The sequence below is a fragment of the Zasmidium cellare genome, assembly GCF_010093935.1.
Source record: "Zasmidium cellare ATCC 36951 unplaced genomic scaffold M409scaffold_1, whole genome shotgun sequence".
Lineage (NCBI taxonomy): Eukaryota > Fungi > Ascomycota > Dothideomycetes > Mycosphaerellales > Mycosphaerellaceae > Zasmidium > Zasmidium cellare.
In genome coordinates this window covers 344,865-363,713 of record NW_022986945.1, presented here as the reverse complement: position 1 = coordinate 363,713, position 18,849 = coordinate 344,865, and the positions used below count along the sequence as shown (strand labels likewise).

The window sequence follows — 18,849 nt, the reverse complement described above, 5'->3', positions numbered from 1 at the left end:
CACAACAGCGATCGCGCCGCGTTCCACACAGCAGAACTACCACATAAGGGCGAGAGCGGGCAGCCTCAACTCACCGCGCGCTCCCGAACAGACGGACCAAGGAGCGACGAGAAGGGTGAATTCAAGGAGTGTAACGAGCGTCGATAAGGTCAGCTCTCTCAAGTATGTGCTTGGTGAAGAAGAAGTCGGCTTGTGGGAGGGGAGGGCGCGGTGAATAGGGACAGCTTCTGGGAGCGAATTCGAGGTTGGATGTCTAGAAGACGCACGGGCCAGTGGTTCGCTTTTGTCAACCTATCGATTGCCTATTACTCAAATATGTACCTCCCGACTAGTGGATATCCTTCAAGTCGACATCCTTAGCAGGTAAAGCTCGTTTAGTAGCTGCTCGGCATCCCCAATTCCTCCATATCCACTGCCCCCGATGAAGCCGTCTGCAGCCTTGAATTCGGCTTGGCTTCGTAGCAACTCCCATCTCGAAAGGAGGTCTCCGTAGCGGTACTGTTCTGCCCTTCATCCATTATCGGATCAATGCTGAGTCCCCAACATCGTCGCCATCATCGGTTTCGGTTCCCACAAGAGCCTGTAAATCTTGCAATAAATCTCCTCAGAGACCATCTCCAACTCTTCACGTCCCATCATCCCGGCACAAATCGTTCAAAAACGGTAACTTCCCCAAAAATACACATTAGACACAATACATCATATCTCTCAAGGTTCTCTGCAGATCATACCTGCTTTCTCTGCAGCGTCTCTCTCAGAGCCTTCGCCTGCAACGAGCAAGCTCGGCCGCTTTCATCAACCTCGAACACAAGATGTCCGAGCGGGACGTTGGCATAGGTGAAGTCGTCAATGTCGAGCCAGGTTTGACATGGCCAGTAGAACTCGTCGGCCGGGGCAGGCGGTGACGGAGGTTGGTAGACGCCTGAGAAGCCCACTTGGTTGCCCTTGTAGAGATGGCTGGGCAGCAGGCGGAAGTCGATATCCTTGCCGAAGAGGGCGAAGACGCTGTCCAGGAGGTCGATGCCGTTGGCGACGAATTGCGTGACTTTGAGTGCTGGCCAGTCGTCGGTCGTGACTGTGATGGAGGTGTTGCTCTTTTCTGAAGAGAAGTGGCCGGCGAAGTTCCGGTCAGCTTGTTGCTTTGCGATGTCCTCGAGCGCTGGTAGTAGGTTTTCTACGAGTGTGTTTGAGAGCACCTCTGGCAGTTTGCCTGAGTTGCCTGCTGTCAATATGCTGAAGCCAAAATTGTAGCTGGGGATCAGGAAGATCACGGAAGCGTACACGCCCCAGTTGCCGCTCTTCGTGTAGAGGTCAACCGAGTGGCCATTGACTCGTTGTTTGAAGATCTCCCATCCACGGCCAACAGCCTGGTCGTTTCGCTCGTTGAGCGTGGTCGAAGTGAACCATCTGCGTGTCACTGCTTTCGAAGTGAGCGTGCTGTTCAAGATAGACTTGCCGATAGCAGCGAGATCGTTCGTAGTCGAGAAAGCTCCAGCGGCGCTGTCAAAGGGTTAGCAGCCACCAAAGTTCCTCTCAAGCAAAATACATACCCATCCAACGGGCCCAAAGCATTCTTCCAGCCACTCTTCTGCAAGTCTCCGCTGGGCACGACAGAGTTCTTGGTCACATCAGAAGGATTCGAAAAAGTCGTGCCGTTCAAACCAAGCGGCTTCACCAGATGTTGATCGAAGATCTCTTCCTCGGATTGACCGACCAGACTCGACAATGCAAGGCCCAGAAGCGCGAAATTGGCATTACTGTAGAGAGGAGTGTAGCCCGAGGGAAAGCTGGCTGCCAGAGTTCCGATGTGCGAGAGGTACACTGGCTACGTTAGCTTTTGCGTGTCATAGGGCGAGATGATACTAACCATCCCGAGAACAAGGAGAATAGCTCAGATTAGCAGTAAAGAAGCCGCAAACCGGATCCTCACTCGCAGCCACATTTATGCCATTTGCAGGGTTGTTCGGGAGTTCCTCTTCAGCTAAAGGTGGAAGCAGCGACGTGACATAGCCTTTGAGAGCGACGTCGTTCAGTCCATCTATGAGAGTCAGAAGTATGCTTTCGAAATTGGCAGTCCGGACTTACAATCTCGAGCAGCACCCGCAAGATACATCGCCAGATCCCCAACCGTCACCTCCTCCCAATCTGGCGTGGCATACTGCTGCGCAACCTCATTCGCTTGCTTGAGCTCAGGAAGAAAGTCCGTAATCGGATCGTTAAAGCGCCGGTCCCCATCCTTGATGAGCCACAGGTACACCGTAAGGATCTTCGTAATGCTCGCGATTCGGTATATCGAGTTCGCATCGACTTTCTGAGTTCCCGCAGTACTGTTGGCTACTGTTGGATCCGTATGGTGATACTCGTAAAGGAGGCCATCGTCCGTCGTGCTGAACATGCCCAGAGAGAACGTCGTTTCATTGAAAGGCGCATTGGTGAGGTTCGCCTTGATCGTATCCTCGATCTCCTGGGTGAATGTATAGAAGCCAGTCTCCTTTGCCAGACCTGTAGGAGCCGGAAACTGCTGGCCGTGAATGGGACATATCGTCGGTTTCGCCGTGCTGCTCTGCGCCGCCGCAAACTGCTGCACACCTAGCAGTCCGAGAGCAGCTACGACTCCCTTCATGGTCGCAGACTTGAACGTGACTTCTCAGCGTGTGGCCAAAAGAAGTCCATTCGAAGAAAGCGAAGTCCCAAGAAGCAGAACCAACAAGCGGCTGAACCAGGGATTAATATCGCAGGTCCGAATAAGGTTTTCGACTAACTAATCGCCATCCTTCGTCTAATCTGATCTCCACTCAGGTGAACTTGGTTGTACCCCAGCTCACCCCCATTTCCGCCACGGCGACACTTGCCGGGGACCCCATGGCAACCGGAGACTTGGCCGGTCCGGGTCCGGTTTGAAGAGGAAATACAGCTTGTTCTTTGTCGAAGATGTCTTCTGCTCGAAATTCAGCGGTGGACGAGACTGGAATTGAGAACCATCGATTGGGACAAGCCAAAGTCAAAATCGTTAGTCAGGGCGATAGGCCAAAAGGCCAGGCCGGCCGGAAAAGGAACCGCGTGGTATGAATTGACGTCGAAGTATACCTCATTCTGGACGGCGGTGAGGATATCGAGAAGATGACAAAACAGAGATGTCGATGAGGTGAGGTTGAAAGAGAGCACCTTCCCGTCAGCGCAGCGCAACACCTGCGAGATTCAGACTGATCAGATGCCTCAGGCAGCAAGCAAGAAAATATCCAACTTCACGCCAATACTCCTGAACACCATATCTATCTCAATTGGGAACATATACACATCACGATCCCATCCCAACCACCGTGGGATAACAACAACAACAAGCGCCCCGAAGAATCCAAATATCACATCGACACCAGCAACCATAAAAAAACCCCTTCAAAAGTCTCATCACACACTAACACCCCCAATCCCCCCATGAATCTGCATATCCAAATCACTCAGAAACCCGAAATTCGGATCCGTCGCCTGGCCCAGATACGACCACTCCGCGTACGTCTGCGGGATGGGGCCGTACGCATAGTCGGCCCACGTCTCGCCGGGTTCGTCGCGGTTGCGGTCTTCGTCGGGGACGCCGCGCAGGCGGATGTCGTGCACGGATTCGGGGCAGGTGAGGATTGTGGGGTCAAGGCCGGCCATTTCCCAGGCTCTAGAAGAATGATGTGTTAGTGAGATGATTGGGTGTGGGGTGGAAAGGGGACGTACCTATCGCGCGCCCGGCGAAGGAATCTCCACGCCTGAGCACCGCCGCTGTGCAGAGGTCGAGGATCAGGATTCCCATCTTCGTGGGAGGTGATTCCGCAGTCGTCGGAGCCGATGCACTTGTAGATGGCCAAGTCGACCAATCTCCGCGTCTCGACAGCCTCTGGGTCGTCCGGATGATCTTCCAAATCAGAGATCAAAGCCATGATGCTGTGCAATGGCTGATGTTGACCCGGCCAGCACCAGTGCCATGGCTGGAAGTCTCGTCGTTCCGCTAGGCGCAGGAAGCGATGGACGTATTCTCGGCAGTACACGATTACACTGAGCCATCTTGTTAGCAGGTCAGCGGGTTTTTATTCAATTGGAAGTGGCACTCACTTTGGCTCCTTTTTACGCAGAGCTGGAAGCAGGTTTTGTCTCCGCATGGGACCGTACATGACAGAGTAAGGCTTCGCCGCCCAGAGAGCGAACAACATCTTCGCAAACCCGGCGAGCGCCGCATTGGACTCGGTGTGACGGATCGCATCGATATCACTCCCGTCAAACTGCTGCGGCGTCTGCTGGTGCAGCTGCTCAATCGAGGTGATCTGCTCCTTACGATTCTCCATATCCAGCTTGACCTCGTGCGTGATCTCCAGGATCCGGTCGAGGTCGATCTCGGAGAGCAGGCTGCTGTGGAGCAAGTGCAGGATTTCGTTGCCTCGCTTGTAGAACGCGAATCGACCACCGATGAAGATTCCTAGGATCGACTTGTTCGCGTTGCCGTGCGATTCGAAGTCTTCCCGTATGGCTGCTGCGCTGAGCTCGCTGACGGGCTGGACGTTGTATAGGCGGCAGTCTAGGATTGGAGGCAGGCCGGATGCGAACGCTACTTGGGCGTCGATTGCTACGATTGACCACCAGACTTGTCGTCTGATGTGTACGTCCACGGGTGAGAAGTGGCCGAATGTGGTAGGTTCCTTGTGGAGGCCTAGTAACTGTCAGTGAGTCATCCACATGCACACTTACTCGTAGCACTTACCAAGCATCTGCGCAACCCTCGCCGCAACCCCAATGAACGAACAGCACGTCAAAGGCTGCTCCTCCCTCAACCACGTCGAATCCACAATAATAAACGCCGACAGAGATTGCAAACTCGGGCTCTGCGGAAACTCCGACAACCGAATCGCCCTCACAGCCCTTCGATACAGCCTCGACGTAAGCGTCTCCCGACTGACATCCCCAAAAACCGTCGAGAGCCGGTATCTGGGACACACCACGGAGCCCGCGAACAGCACCGCGCTGAGCAACGACAAGAAATGCACACTGAGGATGTAATTCGGATCGCGCGTGTCCACCCTATTGTCGAGCCACCTGGTCAGTCAGATGAAGGGCACATGCAACGGGACTTGAACCTACCAATGCTGGAATTTCCGCACTTGCACAAGGAACGACGGGCCGTGGAATAGCGATCTCTTCGCGTGAAATCCGCCCATGTACGACCAGATCAAGACCTCGCTCTGCTCGCGTCCCGGGAGACCTTGGAGGATCTCGTCGATGGAGGGGGCTTGCGATGTCATAAGCGTGTTGTCCTGCGGAGTCCAGGCGGGGATGTTAGGGAAGAGATCTCCATAGAGCTCTCGCTCTCCCTGGGGCGATTCATCCGGCGTACAATCGGCGGAGGATTTGCATGACCATTGCGGAGAGGTAAGGGGTGGGGAGGTTGGAAACGTCTGGCCTATGGGTCCGCGCAGGACTTCTCTGGAGTAGCCGCGTTGGTCGCGGAGGAGGTCGTTGATGGCGGCGACCTGGGAGTCCTCAGCTGGGGACATCCTGTTGGGGTTGCTGCGGTAGATACTCACCTCTTGGCTGATCAGCGCGAAGTGAGCACTGGAGATGTAGTGGCCCTTTGTGTGCGGGCCGACGTAGAGATGGCCGGTGTCCCTGCTGGGCGTGTTGGTTTCCCTGATGGTGTTGTCTGTAATGACGGGCTTGACGATAGGTTTGCTCTCCGGCGCGCCTGCACACATGTCAACTTGCGGTGTGCACAGTCATAGCTTAGGAAGGACGTACTAGTCGGAGCCGACTGAAGCGGCTGTTGTTGATTCGCAGCCGCTCGCGTGAGATCATACAGCCTGCTCGCCCGTGAAGCCAACGAGGGAGATTCATCTTCGCAGCCCATTCAGCATCATGATAGACCCACACCTGAGACCCACAGCCTTACCTATCATCGTAATCGTAGGCTCGGGCGAGCGTCCGCCCGCATACGTGCAGTGGATTCCAGCACGAGCACATCGGCCGCAGATCGGTTTGGTCTACGGATAATCAGCACGCGGTCTCCCTCATCTTCTTGCCACACCTCGGTTCGGTATGTTTCAGGTGGGGATGGATGGGAACGGTGTATGCATGCCTTGTCGCAACCGACTTTCTTGCGGCCACACGGGATACACGACCTAGGCGCTCGGGGCCGCGAGGGCTTGGAGACCTTGTTGCTATTAGGAGCGGCGGGATTCGACATTTGGAAGTGATGAGGTAAACTATCGGTGATAGATGATGGGCGGTGGCAAGAGGCTAGCAACCCGAGCAGCGGGCATGACGGTAAGGGAAGGCGAGGGAGGTGGGTGTGGTTCTGCCGCAAATCGTTCTAGAAGAACTTGGATGATGGGGGATCGTCAGATATCCGGAAACCGGAGCGAAACGAGCTTATACCATGTGCGCGTGCGGTGTGGGAGCAGGCGCAGCAGCAGGCGAGGTTATGGTAGGATTCTGGAAGGACCTGTCGAAGGAGAGAGAAGTTGCACTGCTCTGAAATCCGAATGCAGGACAGACAGATTGCCCAGAAAAACTCTAATCAGGGGTATCAATTCAGGGGTGCTCCATGCCATTTTCCATGTAAGTGTTGCGCGTGAGAGTCATGCGGCATCACGATTCCTCCACGCTGCTCGATTGACTCCCAGTCCATGACGCCGTTTGAATCGTGCGCACCACCACCATCGGCTAGATTGTTGCTGCCGTAGTAACCGACTCCGAGTCCCGTTGGCCCGGACCAACCCCAATTGTGCGAGTGTCCATCGTTGGAATGCGCGTGTTCGCTCGCTGCAAAGCTTTGCGTTGTTGGGCTCTCACCGCTTGTGCGTCGGCTTCGCTGATGAAGTGGGTGATCCATTGGACTGAGTGGATGACTGTCATCAGACTGCTGTTGCTGCTGCTGCCAGGGCTCTTGAGAGACGAATGCACTCGGCAAGCTTACACCAGGGGATGTCGCGTGATCTGAGGGGTGACTGTGTGCTTGGTCCACAATAACTTTCGGCTGTGACGGCCGCACGAACTCGAAAGCCGGTCCGTAGGTCACGGGTGAAAAGCTTCCAGGTGCTGTTGTAGGGATGTGCGAGGGATTCAAGTCTGGCCTTGGTGACGGATGGAAGCTGGAAGAGAGGACCGATGCCTGCGCAGGTGATGTCGGACCTGGGTCGAACGGGCTGTGCACGTGGTTTGGTGGTCGTCGACTGTGCTCTGCGAACACGTTCTCGGTCATGTTCATGATAGTGCCATTGTGCAGACCGCCTGCACCACTGTGATGGCTGTACACAGGATGATGGTGTTGTGGATCCAGTCTGAGACTCCGTAGCGCGCTGAGCAGGTCTTGTGCTTGGAGCTTGTCGGGGAGAGGAGGTACGGTCTTGATGTGTGAGTCTTTCAACAACCGGTACATCAAGAGCAGCCCCGCTGACAGTTGCTCTTGCTGTTCTTCGAGATATTCGACGTATTCCCTCGGGTATGGCACGGTGTAATGCCAGTCGCTGGCGCAGTGTTAGCCTGGCAATGCAAAACAATGTCGAGGAGCAAGGCTCACCTGAAGTAACAGGCGCTGTGGCTTTCTTTACACCGCTGACACGGATTGCCTCCATCACAGGTGCGCTTCTTTGCGCGACACCGAACGCATGCCTTCTCTGCCCGTCCACGCAATGTCTTTCGCACCTTGTCTGAATGACCGTCTTGCTCAACCATGTCTCGCTTCATAGCGGTCGCAGAGGCCATCTGACGGCCTTTCGATCGTTCTGAAGCCTGTTGTTTCCAGCGAACGATTATGAGGATTATAGAGGCCAACAATGAATGGCCAACACCATCCGCAATCGTCGAGCAAGCCATCATGCCACACATGCCGCCAGTCGCTTATTTCAACGAAGTTACCCTTCTCGCGGGGAGTGTCGTACACAGATGCTGGCGTTGAGAGTATTTGAGCTGGACACATCGGGGCCGATGTATTTCTTGAACTCGACCCCGAGACGTCAAATCAGCTCAGTCCGATTCCCTCATACGTCGGACTGCCCTTTAGATCAAGGTTTGGGTCGGGTAAGCTTGCGCGAGAACAACCCTGGGCAATGCCTCCTGTACAGGTGCAAGACGAGGCGAAATCTCCCTTCTTTGTCAAGGATAGCCGTTGTCCAGAAGCCACATTTGATTCAGCACGCACTCGCACGTGTTGCCCTGCGTCCACCCTGGCTCCGTGCACCCTGAATTCAGCCTGCAGCTCATTGTCATTGGTGGACGAAAAGTACACGGAGCGCTCGGGCGACAGTTTGACCAGCGTCAGGTAGGCTTGGCTTCTGTCGTAGTCGTTGGGGTTGGCCATGAGTAGGTTCAATAAAAGGACACTGCGTAGCTGGCTATGCTGCGTTCCCAAGTCATCTTGTTTCACGTCGGCCGAGATCCAAAGGCAGAGTCGTCGGATGCTGCTATCGCGCGTTCTGCTTTGCTCAGTCCGAGTGATCTCTCTGCGGTCCGTCTTCGCCAGGGTCAACGGTATTTCTGCCGAGAGCGAGATACTCGCACTCGGATGTGTTGAGCATCCGGTTTATGTTGTTTACTTCGAACAGTCTCTGCGACCTCTTCTTGAAATGCATCAGCTCTTCTCTCGAACAGATGCTGCATGGGGACCCATCCAGTAATATTCAGCCTGTTACAGTAAGCCATCGACATACTCCGTTCCGAGAGACCCAGGCCACGGCGATTCGAACATCTTCAAGGCGTGCTAAAGGCGCAATTCCAGTACTGTAGCTGGCCAGTCCTTCTCGCTGTCATCGAAGACAACACCTAGAGGTTTGTATCCTCTCGCTTCATAATACCTACGCCAAGAGTGTCAAATGGAGATCATGATCTGAGTTGAGGACTTACTTGACAAGTCTTCCTCTATTGCCATTCCAGCAATCGAGACAGATCCTCTTCAAGCCAAGCAATCGGGCTTCTTTCTTTGCGTGCTCCAGCAAAGCGTTTCCAGCGCCGTTGCACCAAGGAACAGCTCTGCGGTCAGATACAACATGTGCAACGTAGAGAAAAGGGTCGTCATCGTCCTGCTCCGGTAAGACGGGTCTGGCTTATCCGACAGAACGACCGTCGATGAACATGGAGGCCACCCGCAGTCGGACGGCGCCATCCGATCCAGCCGGGTCTTGAGGTGACAGGAGCTTCTCGAGCTGGGGAGTGATTTTCTTGCATGGGATTTCGATTTCGGCAATGAAGGCTTTGGTTGAGTCGCGGTCCCAAGGCTTGCCTTTCTCGGTCTCCTCGCTGTTCGTAATAATGTCTTTATAGCCTTCTTGCGTTCGTTCATCGTCGCCGAACGGTTCGAGACCCCATTGCGCTTCACTGCCCAGGCTTTGTAGGTAGGGAAGCTGAGAATCAACGAATTCGAGGATCCGCCTGCCGTCTTCACGGTCGTTGGAGGCTGGACGGATGTGGAATGTGTTTGGCATGATTTTGATGCTGCTGGAGAGGGTATAGAATGTGTGAATGGGATTCAGCGATACTTATGGGTTCTGGCTCGCTATCGGCACCGCTCATGATGATGGACGATGATGAATGTGATGACTGTTGCAGTGGTGGAAGTTTGAGAGGCTGCGGTGGAAGTTTTGGGCAGCGCGCCAAGAGCGCCGATCTCAAGCCGAACGACAACAACGCCATTTCCTTCTCCTGGTGACTCTTCCATCCATCAAACATCATCTCCATCACCATAACTAGACTCTTGACAGCTCTGACTGTTCAGTTGGGTATTGACGAGACCGCGACAAGCCAAGATCCGAGGACAAGATCATTCGCCACGCGTCAATCTCCTTCTTCTCAACCTCAGGTTCACAACATGTCAAACTCAACCACTCACTGCCCTCTGCTCGACCTTCCCGTCGAATTACGGCTGCAGATCTTCGGCTATCTCTTCGAAGATCACAAAGATCACTTCGACCCGGAGAAGATGGGGGGCACGTGGTTCTATCCCCACGGCATAATGCGGCTACGAATCTATGCGGACACCACCTTAGGGCCAGCATGGCCAAGCCATCGGCCAGGTATATTGCTGTCTTGCAAGCAACTGCGTCGCGAAACAATGGACGTTCTATACGACAAGACATTGTTCTTTTACTTCATGAATCGACCAGAGCGGGAACTACGCTGTCGTGGTACGTTTCTGGACGGTGGAGTCCAGCATCTCGAACTCCATGTTCAAGTATACCACACGCGAGAGTTGGAGTATGCCATTAGCCAACTGATATCCATCTTTGAGGTCGTGCCTCCAGAGAGAAAGCGCACCGGTCTTCGGTTCACGCTTTACGCATTCAACAACTATGAAGGCATACGGCGAGACAAGTCGTTCCCGTCTGAGGCTTCAGATCAAGCGTGGCTGGCTCTCAGCAGGCTGTTGAGGTTGGAATTCGGATGCGTTCCGAAGTTTACACTCGACAAGTCGTGGCAACGTGGGTTAGGAGCAGCGCGGGTGGAGCAGTTGAAGCAAAAGGCAGAGGTCGTGACTCTGCCCATACGTAAAGATTGATGGGCTATGATTTGATGTACCAGCTTGAACCGTGCATCGATCCCATCAACACCAAAGCGAACATGCATGTGACAGCACGTGAGCAGTAAAGTGAGGTGAATGAACTTGATGTGACCAAAATCCAATTGCAGAGATGAATATTGCCTGGCGAGCTATCACGATCAGTCCATTCATTTCTCTTCATCTGACCGCATGCGCCGAGGCTGTAGTTTACAGTTTGTGACGGTGCTGCTGAAACGGCGTCTCAAAACGCCAAGCATCCAGTGGTGGGGGCGGGCGGTGGAGGAGTCACTTTCCGAATGACTGGACTTTTTGTCTCCCACAACCCATTGACCCACCCACACTTCCTCGAGTCTCTACACGAGGCGAACACGTCAACAACAAACACCGATCCGTCTTCCGAACCAAACACAATATCCGCAAACATGGCGGACGCCGAAAAGAAGACGATCCACATCGACGAGGAGGTGGGACAAGACAGCCCAGACACTGAAGGCTCCGAGTCCAAGCCCTTCAAGACGCTCCAGTTCGCATACCTGCACAACGGCGAGCAGACATACCTAGTCAAGAGGAAGGAGGGTGACGAGGAAGTCGCGACGTACAAGCCCGCCGCCAAAGCTGCTATGAAGAAAGCTGTTAGTTACGCCGACCAGCAAAAGAAGAAGGCCAGCAAGGAGAAGGAGCTCGCGATAAGACAGCAGAAGGAAGAAGAGGAGCGACAGAAGGTGTTTGACGAGGCCAAGAAGATTGTCATCAAGGAGGACACCAGCTTGCCCAAGGCGGTCAAGATCCATCTTGGGGAGACGAGGCCTGAGGTGGTGAAGCTGGGGAGCGGTGAGCGACCCAAGGAGGTCGACTACAGCAGCGGCGACAGAGGTACGAGAGTGCGGGTCATGGGCAGAGTCCACCGTGAGCGCAAGCAGAAGGAGGTGCTCTTCGTCACGCTGCGTGACGGCCATGGCTACATGCAGTGTGTCCTGACTGGGCCCCTGGCCAAGACCTACGACGCTCTCACCCTCACTCGCGAATCGAGCATGATGATCACCGGCGAGATGTGGGAGGTGCCTCCTGGTGCTCACGCCCCCGACAACCGCGAGCTGCACGCCGACTACTTCGAGATTGTGGGCAAGGCGCCTGGAGGTGACGATGCCATCACCAACGTCGTCCAGGCCAAGGGTGATGTCCAGACCCTCCTCGACCGTAGACATCTCGTCCTGCGAGGTGAGACGGCTGCCTCGGTCATGTTCGTCCGCGACGCCGTCGAGCACGCCTTCAACGTCAAGTACCACGAACTTGGCTACGTCAAGGTCTCACCCCCAGCCCTCGTCCAAACCCAAGTCGAAGGCGGCAGCACTCTCTTCGACTTCAACTACTACGGCGAAAAGGCGTACCTCACCCAATCCTCCCAACTCTACCTCGAAACCGCCATCCCCTTCGCCGGCAACGTCTACTGCATCGAAAAGTCCTTCCGCGCCGAGAAATCCCTCACCCGCCGCCACCTGTCGGAATACACGCACATCGAAGCGGAGCTCGACTTCATTACCTTCGACGACCTCCTCGAGCACCTCGAAGACATCATCTGCGGCGTCCTGGACCACGTCCTCGCCAACCCACGCACGGCCGCCATGCTCCAAGACCTCAACCCGGACTTCCAAAAACCCGAACGCCCCTTCAAACGCATGAAGTACGCCGACGCCATCGACTGGCTGCGCTCCCACGACATCCCCAACGAAGACGGCAACCCGCACCAATTCGGCGACGACATCGCCGAGGCCGCCGAGCGCCGCATGACGGACATCATCAACCGGCCCATCTTCCTCACGCACTTCCCCGTCGAAATCAAGGCCTTCTACATGCAAAAGGACAAGGCCGACCCCCGCGTCACCGAGTCCGTCGACTGCCTCATGCCCGGCGTCGGCGAGATCGTCGGCGGCTCCATGCGCATGGACGACTACGACGAGCTCATGGCCGCGTATCAGCGCGAGGGCATGGATCCTTCGCCGTACTATTGGTATACGGACCAGAGGCGTTATGGCACGAGTCCGCACGGTGGGTATGGATTGGGGCTGGAGAGGTTTTTGGCGTGGTTGTGTAAGCAGCATACTGTGCGGGATACGTGTTTGTATCCGCGGTACATGGGTCGTTGCAAGCCATAGAGGGGTGGAATTGTAGGAAGGGGGAGATGAAGATGGCTCAGCGTTATGCAAGACACGCCGCGTGTGGTATGATACAAATGATAAAAAGTAGCCTTTCAAAAACGAGCAGCAAGCAAGACAAGACAAGACGACAAGAGACCCCATTAGCTATATAGACATGCACGCAATGCTGCTTGCTTCTTTCCAGGCCGCTGCTCTGTCGATCAGGCCATGAAGTATCTCGCACTCAAACACTCACGCGACAACCAACCAATCCTCCAGACTTTAAGTGCCTTCGATTAGTAGTGTATCGCCTTCCCATAAGTCGCCATAGCCGCCTCCTTGAACGCCTCCGCAAGCGTAGGATGCGCGTGGCTCGTCCGTCCCACATCCTCCGTCGAAGCACCATACTCCAACGCGAGCGTGCCCTCCGCGATCATCTCACCCGCATTCGGTCCAACGATATGAATGCCCAATATCCGATCCGTCTCGGCGTCCGCGAGGAATTTCACGAGACCGTCCGTGTCGAGGTTCGTCTTGGCGCGGCTGTTGGCGCTGAAGGGGAAGGTGCCGACTTTGTACTTGACGCCTTGTTCTTTCAGTTCGGCTTCGTTCTGGCCGACCCAGGCGACTTCCGGGTGCGTGTACATGACCGAGGGGATGGCGTTGTAGTTGACGTGGCCGTAGTTTTTGGTGATGAATTCGATGGCGGCGACGGCTTCTTCTTCCGCCTTGTGCGCGAGCATGGGGCCGAAGGTGCAGTCGCCGATGACGCGGATGTGTGGGATCTTGGTGCGGTATTCCGAGTCGATGACGAGACGGCCCCGGTTGTCGGTTTCGAGGCCGATGTTCTCCAGGCCGAGACCTTGGGTGTAGGGGCGGCGGCCAATGGCTACGAGGACGACGTCTGCGTCGAGCTAGACAGTCAGTTAGCAAGGTTTCACCACCCTCAGAAAATCGATCATTCTTACAGTCTCCGCCTTGCCTCCCTTGGCAGCCTCGACCTCGAGCTTCACCGTCTCGCCGCTGTCATCACCGGATGTGACCTTGGTGTTGAGCTTGAACTTCATGCCCTGCTTTCCCAGCGTCTTCTGGATGTTCTTGCTGATCTCCGCATCCATACCAGGTCCACCAATCTGGCCCAAGAACTCCACAACCGTGACTTCCGAGCCCAATCTGCTCCAGACACTGCCCATTTCGAGTCCGATGATACCACCACCAATGACGACCATCTTCTTCGGCACCTCCTTCAGCGCAATGGCTCCAGTAGATGTGATCACCTTCTTCTCATCAATCGTCAACCCAGGGAACGGCGTGCTCTCCGATCCAGTCGCGATAATGATATTCTTTCCCCGTACGCTCGTCTCCCCGCCCTCAGCCAAGTTGACCGCGACAGTGTGTTCATCCGCAAAAGCGCCGGTGCCCTTGAAGTATTCCACATTGTTCTTCTTGAACAGAAACTCAATACCCTTGGTCAAGCCATTCACGGACGTCTCCTTGGCCTTCATCATCTGCTCGAGGTTGAGCTTGACGTCGCCGACTTCGATGCCGCGGTTCTTGGTGTCGTGCAGGATCTGGTGGTAGAGGTGCGAGTTGTTGAGGAGCGATTTGGAGGGGATGCAGCCGACGTTGAGACAGGTGCCGCCGAGGGCGCCGCGCTTTTCTATGCAGGCAACCTAATGTCATATCTCTCTCAGCTTGTTGTCCATATCACTTGTACTCTGCTGTTGTATGCGCACCTTAAGGCCTTCCTGGCCAGCCTTGATAGCAGCCACATATCCCGCCACGCCACCGCCGATGATTACGAGGTCCTTCTCCTCTGTTTCACCAATTAGCTTCAATTGCCTCACTGTAAATCTCGTAGTCCATACCAGCCGGCGTAGCATATCCCCTCCGTTGTGATAACCGCTGCGAGAGCAAGGATGTGGAGGGTGAAGCAACGAAGAAAGAGCTCTGGGAGGGCGTGTGTGTTCGCAGCGCCGCCGAGCGCGAGGCTACTCGCGGTATCACAGCCTTGAACATGACTGGCGAAGAGAGTGAGGTGGTGGTGGATGAGAGGCAATGGGGGGAGGTGAAGCTCTTCTGGTGTGGTTTGCTTGTCGCCGCGTCAAAGGGTAATGGAGATGGAACTTCAACCACTGCTGCCACGCGGGAAAGCCGCCGCAAATCCGCCGACAGCCGTTGCAAGCCGTCCGCCACCACCGCCACTCCTTTTTCTCTTGCTATGTCAACAACACAACCATACTTGTCAAGAAGTTTCCATATCAAATCACATGCTCATTGCTGATATATGCCATGCAAGGGTATCTAACGCCATGTCAAATGATTTACTGCTCACTGCGATGCTCGTCGTTCAGCCCTCCCCCTTTGCGTTGAAGAAGCACCCTCACCCGCATCGCTCTCCGAATCCGAAAGATTCCGTTCCTCAATCATGATCCCACTGCTCCCACGACTGCTTGGCCTTCCTTCGCCTGTGAGCGATTGTCGTCTCTCCTCCGGCGTCAATGGTCTCAATCCGTATCGAGCAATGGGCGCAACTGCTGTAGGTTCCGCTTCTGCGACGACGAGCGGTGTTGAGTGTTTCGCCAGTTCGTTGATTGTCTCCATTTCGTAGTGGACGTCTGTGCTGCTGCTTGCGCCTGCTTCAGCGAGTTCGATGGTGTTTTGTTGGTGGGATAATCTCATCTCGCCGAGCCAGCGGAAGAGTAGTTGTTGTTTGATGGCTGCCCATGCGCCGAGCTCTGATCGTTGGTCATCGGGAGCCAGAGCACTGTAGAGTCTCTTGTTGATCGTCTTCTCTGGGGCGAACCACCGCCTGATCAATCGCCACTTGATACGATTCCACAATCCTTCAGGCTCTACATCTTCAGCAGCGCCTGCACTGGTCCACATTTGGGGATACTCCTCCTCCAGGTCGTTGAAGAGCGACTCGTACAAGCCTCGCTGAAATGGCGTCTGCCTGCTGCGCTGTAGACTGTGCTTAACGCAGTACCACAGGAGCAGCACGAAAATCATGAGGACTACAGCCGCGAGGAAGTACCAGCCAATCGACGGATTGTCCTTGAAAGCATCGACATTCATGCCGAAGAGGCCCACAATGAACGTCAATGGCAGGAAGATGAACGTAATCCAGCTCAGACGCCACATCGAAAGTCCGAGCTGCAACGACTGTCTGGAATCGCGAATCCCCACCGACTTGTACATGAGATCACTGAGGTTGTTCGTGGGCTGAACCAGATCCTCTGAGACGTTGTGAGAAAGTCTCTCGTACTCGGCAGTTGTGCTAGCCATCCAGTCGACTTCGACACCATTCGCTTCGTCGTCCACGTCGGCCAGTTCACGCATATTGACTTGCATCTCCCTAACGAGATCTGCGTGTATCCACATGATCTTGTCGACTTTCAGCCAAGCTGCTTGATTCGTCCATAGTTCTGGTGCACGAGATTCATCCGCTGGGTTGTCAAAAATCTTTTCTTCCAGCATCGCAACATGATCTTCGGCAGCGCCCAGAAATTGGTCCCAAACGACTCCCAAGCCGTGGAAGATATCCACGAGAATGAAGTTCGTGCACTGAGCGGCTAATCTAGAGTCGTTCAGGACGTCCTCCTTTCGTAGATAGAACGATAGCCGCCGCCATCTGTTCTCAAAGTCATTGCGAGGCTGAACTAGGCAGTCGTCAAGCTGCATAGATGCTGAGGTTTCGAAGATGATTACCGTGTTGCTGTTATCCAGATAATCCAGCAATGGTATCATTCCTCCTTGCGAGTCATACGCAGGCGTGCCATTCAGCATATGTTTGTACGGGTTCTTGAGGTCGATGTCCGGAGAAATGTGATTTGGTGGTCCAAGATTCCGCTGAACATACACCGACATGCGTTGCACCGACACATCGTACCCGTACGGACTTCGACTGTCTTCGTAGGCGTTCAAGTGCATGATCTTTGCATCCACTGGCCGTGCCCCGAACGTTGCCTGCTGTTTGCGCCTTTGTGGAGATTCGGTATGATACGGCTTCAAATAATCCAGACCAAACGCAATGCGCGCAACGTTTCGCCATGGGTCAGTCTGACCACGCCACGATCGTCCGTTCAAGAAGGGCTTTCCATTGCGTTGGCGAGGCTTTTCGTATTGAGCCCATTTAGCGAACGAAGGCATGCCAACCAGCTCATTCGGGTGATTGATGTTGAACTTCTTAAGTAGAAACAGCGTCGCCCATGTTGCATTCTGTACATGAATGACCCTCAGAGCGGCTCCATGCACGCGTTTGGTGTCCGAATAGAAATGGCGAAGTTCTGGCAATGATTGGAACTCTTGCGCAGCGACGGCGACATGTCGTTTGCCGCCTTTCGTTGGCTCTGCATCATTGCTGATGTAGTCCACGATCAAGACACGGCCGTTCGGAAAGCAGTGGCTGTTCCATTTGATGCGCCATTCTGGATCCGGATTGTGGAAACGTTTCCAAGCATCGCTGTGATGATAGCCAGGCTTCCAATGAGGATGGAACGTCTGTTCGGTGTGCACTCGCGGCAGTGATGGCCGTTTGCCCTCAGCATTCGATTTGGCACTCTTCTTGCTGCTCTTTTGGCTGGATGTCCTCGAAACGGCAATCTCGGGTAGCTGTGGCTGTGGAGACTCGTCCATGTTATGAGAGTCGTTATGATCGGGATGATCAGTCCGGCATTTTTGACATGGCGAAAGTCTGGCGCGATGGGTGCAAGATGAATCAAATTGTCAGCCGTGAGAGGCTATGTTGTGGTGTAGGCATCGAAGGAGGTGCAGATGACCAGCCGCACAGAGCGTGGGTTTCTGGAGGATGCAGGTGCAGATCCTCAGGTTGCACAGGGCCAAGCCACAAAGGGGCCTGGTGTGTACACCATGTTTCTTCGCCCCCAATCTTGACTCATAGGAAATCGAAACTAGAATGTCTTGAAAATGTGGCCGGTGATGAAAATCTCCAGATAGAGCTCAAATGAGAAACTGCAATTCAGAAGATCTTCTCCGTTGCTATTATTATGTCAGCTCTGCCCGACGTGTAGCGATTTTATGTAATGTATTCGTTCTCAGCGTTCTCGAATCAAGGCTCGTCGGTGTATGTAGGTGTATCCTGATTCAAGGGCTGTCGTTCATCGTCTGCATGCTGTCCTTCTTGCTCTATTCGCACTGCCCACAATGCACTTCCGGTTGCCGTAGTAAGCAGAAAGATCATTGAAAGCGGCGGCACAAGTTCCAGAATCATGTACATCGTGCCAAACCACATATATTCCCAGCGGCGCTTCTTCGTCTTGATGAAGTCGTTCCTCTCCTTCTTGCTGAATTGTTTGACCTGAAAGTATCTCCAATTGATGAGTGGTCCAGCTCGATACCCAGTCAGAATCAGGAATAGAGGGACTCCAACAAACGGAACAAAATTCAGCGGCAGTAGTATGGCCATCTCTACGATCTGGCGGACTGAAAATGGAGCGTAAGCGGCACCCTTGTCGCGTGGTCCAAGTCTCTTGTACGGATCGCTCTCGTCAATGTCCTCGGACACCGTCCTTCGATTCTTAACCAGATGCTCATACCCCTCTCCCACAAGCACAGCATCGAAAACATCGACCTGCGTTCCATCGACAAACATGCCCTCGAAGACCACTTGGACAATGAGCATACCAGTGCCCAGAATGAAGAATGTGCCATTGACCCATGCCGAGCCTCTGTAGTGAAAGAGCGCCAGGAACGCCACGATGGGCAGATATGCTGTGAGGAAGAGGATGACCAGCACGCAGACTGAGAGCAGCGTCAAGGGTATGAGGCGGCCCTTCAGCAAAGGATGAAGATATCGGTGTGTGGCGAAGTACCACATGCCTTTGAGGGGGTAGAGTGGTGCTGGAGAGAAGTTGCCGCGTATGAAGTGCCTTATGGCCTGCCGCCGCGGGCTATCTTCTGAAGCCATGTTGGTATTGTTATCGGCTTGTTGGTTCCCTCAATTCGGTGGTGGTATCGGTCCCGGGGCTTCGCAAGCTGTTCAAGCGCGTTTCAGATGTTCATATGTCTTGATGGCCAGAGTCCTGTGTCGAAATGAAGATGTTGGTAAGTGGTTGCCTGGAGCAGGTTTGCCAGAAGTGTTCACATGCAAAGGTCTGTCAGGCGGCTGTGTTCCTGCCTCGAAGCTCGGACCAATCAAACGTCATTGTGCCCAAACTTTGGGGGCGG

General features: G+C 54.4%; 9 protein-coding genes across 9 annotated transcripts; 2 read left to right on the top strand and 7 right to left on the bottom strand.

Moving 5' to 3' along the window:
• Window positions 1-725: 725 nt before the first annotated feature.
• On the bottom strand, window positions 726-2,623 carry M409DRAFT_15784 (uncharacterized protein; the record flags this gene model as incomplete). Its single annotated transcript, XM_033803344.1, has 4 exons — window positions 726-1,500; window positions 1,551-1,821; window positions 1,868-2,038; window positions 2,086-2,623. The coding sequence occupies 4 exons, from the start codon at window positions 2,621-2,623 to the stop codon at window positions 726-728; spliced, it is 1,755 nt and encodes a 584-aa protein (XP_033674393.1).
• A 785-nt stretch (window positions 2,624-3,408) lies between these two features.
• M409DRAFT_15783 (uncharacterized protein) lies at window positions 3,409-7,848 on the bottom strand (the record flags this gene model as incomplete). Its single annotated transcript, XM_033803343.1, has 10 exons — window positions 3,409-3,667; window positions 3,724-4,041; window positions 4,099-4,690; window positions 4,742-5,058; window positions 5,119-5,507; window positions 5,562-5,719; window positions 5,773-5,868; window positions 5,924-6,014; window positions 6,950-7,499; window positions 7,553-7,848. 10 exons carry the CDS (start codon window positions 7,846-7,848, stop codon window positions 3,409-3,411), a joined length of 3,066 nt encoding a protein of 1,021 aa, XP_033674392.1.
• Window positions 7,849-7,993: 145 nt separating this feature from the next.
• On the bottom strand, window positions 7,994-8,332 carry M409DRAFT_48469 (uncharacterized protein; the record flags this gene model as incomplete). The annotated part of the gene is made up of 1 exon (XM_033810949.1): window positions 7,994-8,332. One exon carries the CDS (start codon window positions 8,330-8,332, stop codon window positions 7,994-7,996), a length of 339 nt encoding a protein of 112 aa, XP_033674391.1.
• Window positions 8,333-9,074: 742 nt separating this feature from the next.
• M409DRAFT_15782 (uncharacterized protein) lies at window positions 9,075-9,452 on the bottom strand (the record flags this gene model as incomplete). Its single annotated transcript, XM_033803342.1, has 1 exon — window positions 9,075-9,452. One exon carries the CDS (start codon window positions 9,450-9,452, stop codon window positions 9,075-9,077), a length of 378 nt encoding a protein of 125 aa, XP_033674390.1.
• Window positions 9,453-9,835: 383 nt separating this feature from the next.
• M409DRAFT_15781 (uncharacterized protein) lies at window positions 9,836-10,522 on the top strand (the record flags this gene model as incomplete). Its single annotated transcript, XM_033803341.1, has 1 exon — window positions 9,836-10,522. The coding sequence occupies one exon, from the start codon at window positions 9,836-9,838 to the stop codon at window positions 10,520-10,522; it is 687 nt and encodes a 228-aa protein (XP_033674389.1).
• Window positions 10,523-10,947: 425 nt separating this feature from the next.
• M409DRAFT_15780 (uncharacterized protein) lies at window positions 10,948-12,678 on the top strand (the record flags this gene model as incomplete). The annotated part of the gene is made up of 1 exon (XM_033803340.1): window positions 10,948-12,678. One exon carries the CDS (start codon window positions 10,948-10,950, stop codon window positions 12,676-12,678), a length of 1,731 nt encoding a protein of 576 aa, XP_033674388.1.
• A 278-nt stretch (window positions 12,679-12,956) lies between these two features.
• Window positions 12,957-14,679, bottom strand: M409DRAFT_61881 (uncharacterized protein; the record flags this gene model as incomplete). The annotated part of the gene is made up of 4 exons (XM_033814923.1): window positions 12,957-13,574; window positions 13,629-14,333; window positions 14,397-14,476; window positions 14,529-14,679. The coding sequence occupies 4 exons, from the start codon at window positions 14,677-14,679 to the stop codon at window positions 12,957-12,959; spliced, it is 1,554 nt and encodes a 517-aa protein (XP_033674387.1).
• Window positions 14,680-14,991: 312 nt separating this feature from the next.
• M409DRAFT_15778 (uncharacterized protein) lies at window positions 14,992-17,298 on the bottom strand (the record flags this gene model as incomplete). The annotated part of the gene is made up of 1 exon (XM_033803339.1): window positions 14,992-17,298. One exon carries the CDS (start codon window positions 17,296-17,298, stop codon window positions 14,992-14,994), a length of 2,307 nt encoding a protein of 768 aa, XP_033674386.1.
• Window positions 17,299-17,731: 433 nt separating this feature from the next.
• M409DRAFT_15777 (uncharacterized protein) lies at window positions 17,732-18,589 on the bottom strand (the record flags this gene model as incomplete). The annotated part of the gene is made up of 1 exon (XM_033803338.1): window positions 17,732-18,589. One exon carries the CDS (start codon window positions 18,587-18,589, stop codon window positions 17,732-17,734), a length of 858 nt encoding a protein of 285 aa, XP_033674385.1.
• Between the last annotated feature and the right edge of the window lie 260 nt (window positions 18,590-18,849).